This window comes from Sitophilus oryzae, unplaced genomic scaffold, assembly GCF_002938485.1.
Source record: "Sitophilus oryzae breed Bouriz unplaced genomic scaffold, Soryzae_2.0 scaffold_1442_pilon_pilon, whole genome shotgun sequence".
Lineage (NCBI taxonomy): Eukaryota > Metazoa > Arthropoda > Insecta > Coleoptera > Curculionidae > Sitophilus > Sitophilus oryzae.
Genome location: NW_022146107.1, coordinates 2,645,610 through 2,651,598, shown reverse-complemented (window position 1 = coordinate 2,651,598; position 5,989 = coordinate 2,645,610). Strand labels below are relative to the sequence as shown.

General features: G+C 33.1%; 1 protein-coding gene across 1 annotated transcript in view; it reads right to left on the bottom strand.

The window, feature by feature from the left end:
* Window positions 1-3,207: 3,207 nt before the first annotated feature.
* The window catches only part of LOC115877222 (zinc finger BED domain-containing protein 1-like), a 6,538-nt gene continuing 3,756 nt past the window's right edge, over window positions 3,208-5,989 (bottom strand). Inside the window, exons 2-3 of the mRNA XM_030893381.1 lie at window positions 5,472-5,542; window positions 3,208-5,064 (exon numbers count right to left, since the gene is read on the bottom strand). Of these exons, the coding sequence (XP_030749241.1) occupies window positions 3,208-5,064; window positions 5,472-5,542 (1,928 nt within the window). The remainder of the gene's footprint in view (window positions 5,065-5,471; window positions 5,543-5,989) is intronic.

Genomic DNA, 5,989 nt, shown 5'->3' with positions numbered 1-5,989 from the left:
GCAGCCCCCGAAGCTCCCCCCGTTGATCCGCCACTGTATCAAATCCCCTCTTGTTACCAAATTTATCCTCTCAACTTTATGGATTTGAAAGTTTTTTTCTAGCATATTGAATGATTCTGTCGTTTGACAGCACTGCTGATAATTGTCCCACGATAGTATGTACTTTCTTCCACGTTTGAAAATCGCTTTGTTCTGAACTCATCTGCATGGCCTACACGTGTTTCGACAAATTTCACTTCAATTTGATATGTATTTTTTATTCTCTTCACAAAAAAATATATGCTACAGAAGTGCGTTGTTTGGGCTAGAAGGAGTGCTTGATCAGGTAAACCATCTGATAACGCTTGTACTACTCACCGCTCCATGACATTTTCGGGTGTAGCAGGGTATGCAAGGCGAACAGGGCGGACTATATCAGCTTCAAACTTCTGCAGGGACTCATTGGACTTCCAAATACGGTTCTCGAGCTGTGAGTGGTAAACATGCTCCAAATGAGCTTGACGGCTTTATTATTTAAACTGTCCTCTAAGTTCTTACGTACCATCTGTAGTTATTTTCACAAAAATTCGTGAAGGGCGTATACCATTTAGGGTGGCTGCAACGACGGCCCGTAATCTTGCTGTTAAAATATAACAACCTTATATGTACTACCTCTACTACCTCCAGATTTACATACACAGATTACTCTACTACCTAATACTACCTCCAGATTTCATGTTACGACTGCTGCATGAACTTACAAACCCTAAAAATTATTAACAATGACATATTTGCATGACATAAATAAGTTTATAAACCTTAAAATATGTTCTATTACAGTTATGTAGGCGGTACAAGGTTAAATCAAGGTATTAAATTTGTGATCTATTTCTATTTCAATTGTATTTTTCCTGATATTTATTAAACTGCTGTTAAATTTCAATTACTTGATCTTCTGGGAGGGCTGTGATACAATCACCCACGTATCTGTAAACAAATGGAATTTCGACATTAATTTTGGATATTACTGTGTCTCAAGATCTTCTACTATGATCTAGGCAATCACACTGGGATGTAAACATATCTTACACTTATTACAATACCCAGTTCTACAATCAACATTAACATAATTCATTGCATGAAACGAAATAATAATTATCTTCTACCGAACAAGATTACACTTAAAACCCAAAGTCAGATAGTTCAATCTTTCCAGTCATTTCATCTGCTTTTTATGAGCTTCTACTTTTATTTTGTACTGGTAGCTATTGACATTTGGTCTTTCTGTGTCTATAATCTTCTTTCACATCTTGTCAACAATTTTTTCTAACAAATCTAATAACCTCTACTCTAAAAAATAAAATTATATAGGTATTCATAATATTTTTGTTCAAAAGTTTTGATATTTAAATATGTATTTTTACATGAGATTACGTTGTCCATTCATTTTTTTTTTGTATTTTAAAAGCTAATTTAGACTCTCAATTGCCATATTGGTATTTATCCCCACGTTGATCCTATGACCATGAGCCCCCATCGTAATTCTTTTCTCATTTTTCAAATCCCACAATCTCAATCCCACAACTAGTAGCTGTAAAAAATATAATTGAATTGTTTATTTTTGAAATATCCTAAGCGACATTTTGCTAATTTTTCTGGAAATGAAAAAACGTTTAATTTTGTCAACTTGTGTTATTATTTTCCTGAACTGGTTTGGAGATGTTATTTGGACATATTTATTTGGTATTAAACAAAAAAAAGAAATATATTTTTTGAGTCTTAAAATTTTATGTTAAACACTGTACTTGGGTTGTTTCTGAAATAAAAGACATAAAAAAAACATTTTTTGTATGAATCGCAGTGTATAAAACTTGGTGCTTATCCTACTTATTTCTATTACCGATTTTTAACCTTTTCCGGCTTACTAGCATGAGTATTCAAAATATGCTTATAGTAATCCTGATATTCATCAGGCACCCAGCGTAACAAAGTTTGAATGTTATTCAATTTGACCGCGCCTATTGGCAGTTGACCTTTGTAGACTCGTTAAGCGGGAAATTTTATCATTGCTTTGGATGTTTTTGGTTGTCGAAAATCACTAAATTCATGCCAAGTAAAACCGTTAATATATTCACAGGCTCTGATAACATTATTTTTCTCATGAACTGAACTATGTGGTGATACTTAGATACCGAAAACTGAATTTTTTCGTTCCGGTCTTTTTTGTCTTTGTGCCGTCCGATAGGTAACAAGTTGTAGTATATTGGCCACTATTTTTTAAAATTTAAAATTTCATTAGCCGATAATTGTCATGGAAGAAGCGCTCGTCTTGTTTCATTGTCACGTAAATCAACTGAGAACGCTTGTACTGCTAATGTAGCAGGGTATGCAAGGTGAACAAGGCAGGCTATATCAGATTCAAACTCCTGCAGGAGTTGGACTTCTGAATACAATTCTAGGATTGGACTTCTGAATTAGTGATGGGCGGAATCGAATACTTTAGGGAATCGAGTACTTCGGAATCGAGTACAATTTGGAATCGAATACTTTAATGAGTACTGAGTACTAATATCCGAAATTCGAATTGTTAAGTGATTAAGTCAGTTAAATGTATTCGCTAAACTATAGTTTTATTGAATAAAACAGTTTTTATTATTTAAAATATAAAAAAAACATTTATTTATTTAACAAAAGAGGAAAGTTGATGTTTTCATACATAAAAAACAAAATTTATCAACAAAATAAGTAATCCGATATTGCGTACATAAAAAATAAGAACACACTTCTTTAATTCTAAAAAACACTAAAAACTAAAAACAAAATATGGAAAAATTGCTTAAATTATATAAATTATTTTATTCAAAACATTGAATAAAACAAATGTATATATTTAAGAAAATTCAATCCTAAAATTTTAACTGAAAAAAAAAAGAAATATATAACATATTACATTAATGGAAACATTGATTATAATTTATACATTGTTAGAAATCAAAAAACAACATTTTTATCAACAAAATAGGAAATAAATATGTTCGTACCTAAAAAATAATATATATAATAATAATATAATATGTTTTTTAAATTTAAATAGAAAACCAAAAAAATGGTACAAATATTTTCAACGCAGATATTTAATAGTTAAATAAAAGTAATAAATAATAAACAACAAATATTGAAAGCCAATAACAAATTAAATATTTAAATAAACAATTAAAAGCAAAAACATTAGTGTGAATAATAACTATTTAAAAAAATAATCTGATTCAAATTTTTGGGTAGTAAGCGATTTCGTCGAACATTGGTTAATTGTCCTGCTTTAGAAAATATTCTTTCTGAAGGGACAGAAGTTCCGGGAATGCTTAAATATTTTTGAGCCAATTCATAGAGTTCCGGAAACATACTTTTGTTTTGACTCCAAAATTCAAATGGGCACTTTGTTCTGTCTAAATTGGGTAGTTGCAAATATTGTTTTACAGTTAACATTGCTGTTGTTGTCGGTGTTACAACGGATTTTTTTTGGGATAATTTGTCATCAAAAAATGCCCAAAGATTTTTAGATGGATCGGATGTTGTTGCTGGTCCTAAAAGGTTTGGTTCGGGTTCAGACGTGGAATCCGCGTTATTTTTTACAATTATTATTTGTTTTACTTCTTCGATTATCCAAGATTCAGCGTTTTTAGAATTTTCTTCCAGTCCAAAAGCTAGACCTTTAAATCTCGGGTCTAAAATTGTTGCCTTCGCTACCATTTTATCTCTTTCAAGTGAAACAAGCCTTCTTCCTATCGCCTCTAATAATGACTGTTTTAATTTTATGCCAACGTCCGTCGTTGGATTTATATGTTGTAAAGTGTGTTGTAGTCCTCTAATTAGTGGGATGATAATAGATATTGTTGGATATTTTTCTGCCGATAACACTGACGTTATAATCTCGATAGGTTTTAGAACTGGCACACAGTCCCAAACAATACTCCATTCCGTAGCGTTTAAACTAGCAGGGGCTTTAGGCAAACTGGATAATATTACAGATAATGCATCTTTGATCTCTAACAGGCGTTCTAACATAAATAAAGTTGAATTCCATCTTGTGGAAACATCCTGCTTAATTTTAAGAACTGGAAAACCCATTTGAATCTGCGTTGTCTTTAATTTTTCGGTAGCTTGTACACTATGTTTAAAATACGAAACTAGTGATCGAGTTTTTTTACAAATTAATGAAAAAGTCTCGTTTTCTTTTATGCTGTCGTTTACGCATAAATTTAAAGTGTGTGCCACGCATGGGTGATTGTGCTTTTTTAGGTGTTCATTTATGGCATTTTTTATGTTACTTCCGTTATCGGATACAACTGTAACGACTTTGCCCATAATTCCCCATTCGTTTAATATTTTGGTTAATGTGTTACCAATATTTTCACCAGTATGGGCCCCAGAAATCTCGTCGGTAGACAATACTTGAGAATTTAACTTATCTTTATAACTAAAATGGCATGTTAAACTTACATAAGCAATGTTACTATCCGAGGTCCATATATCCGTAGTCACTGAAACATAGTTCACCTCACACAACATTTCTTTAATGTTTGATTTCACCTTGACAAATTTGTCTTTTAAGAGAGTGTCTGTCAAATATTTCCTACTGGGAACTGAATAAAGAGCGTTAAGGCTCTTAGAAAAGTCTTTAAAACCTTTATTTTCAACAAAAGACAGTGGTTGAAAATCTTGAACAATCATTTTTAACAGCTTTTCATCTATTTCTTTTTTTTTGTCGTCACTAAGTTCAGTAGTGCTAGAACCACCAAATAACTTTAATTGTTTTTTTCTTTTGGGTTGAGGCTGCGATGGTTCAGAACTTTCATCACCGGTCGCACGGCCTTTTCCTCTCACAATACTTCCTTCTGTGTGTTCTTCTCTCTGTTCCGCAAATGATTCAGGAGGTTCAGTTGAAGTTGAAGCTTCTAAATTATCAATAAGCTGCTTGTACTGGATTGGGTGTAGTCGGGTCAAATGTTTTTTTAAATTTGTAGTACTGCCGTAGAACTTCAACTTATTTTTACAAAGTGAACAAACAGCTTCACTTTTATTCTCCTTTTTAAAAATATATTTCAAAAAAAAAAAAAAAAAATATAGTATATTTAAAATAAACTCGATATTTTAAACAATAAGAATATTATCAAACTATTTAACCAACAGCGAAACTCTTTATCGAAATCAAAACACTAAAAATATTAAACGAAACAAATCCTACTAAGTAATATTTGATCGAGGCCTCGTTTATTGTAGATTTTTCAGATTTTGAAAAAAAAAAAAAAACATTTTAGGGCATTTACTAAATCAGCTCTTTTATGTTTTCTCCAAAACGCCGCCTTTGCCGGCAAAAAATGCTTATTTTTGGTGCATATTTCTGTGTGAGCGCCGCCAAGTACCGCAAGCTCCTCGCCGCCGAGAGCGCCGGGATGATTGTTTTTCTAAAATTTTTTTTGGATGGAAAATACCCTCGATTCGAAAAAGAAAGGTCGAGTTTGGGTCGGTTTTTCGATTCCCATGAGACATTCGGGTTCGGTGCCTGAGATTGAGTTTACCAAAGTCAGATTACTCAGATAACCCTAGTTCTATTTTCCCGAGTAACTGGGCCTGAGTCGGTCTGTCCCTTTCGTGTTTCCTCTATAAGTAGTTACCACCCCCAGGAAAGGATCGTTTCCAGAATACCACCTGCTGAGACAGGGTTCCAACTTCGTGGACTGATGAGCTGCAACTGTAGGTATGAACTATACTCCAATGGGTATTGCCGAGAACGAATATCCTTTTTTTAAGAATCGGGAATCGATTCTCCATACATCGGATACATATAGATCAAGGGTACTGCGATGCTACTGTTCGAATTTCTTTCCCTCTCACACGCCGTTTTCGCAATTTACTACGTTGGTTTCCTGTATCCGGGAGTACTCCATCACTAGACGTTGACCTAAAACAAGAATTGAATACGTCAGATCAATCATCTCTCTCTCTGTGT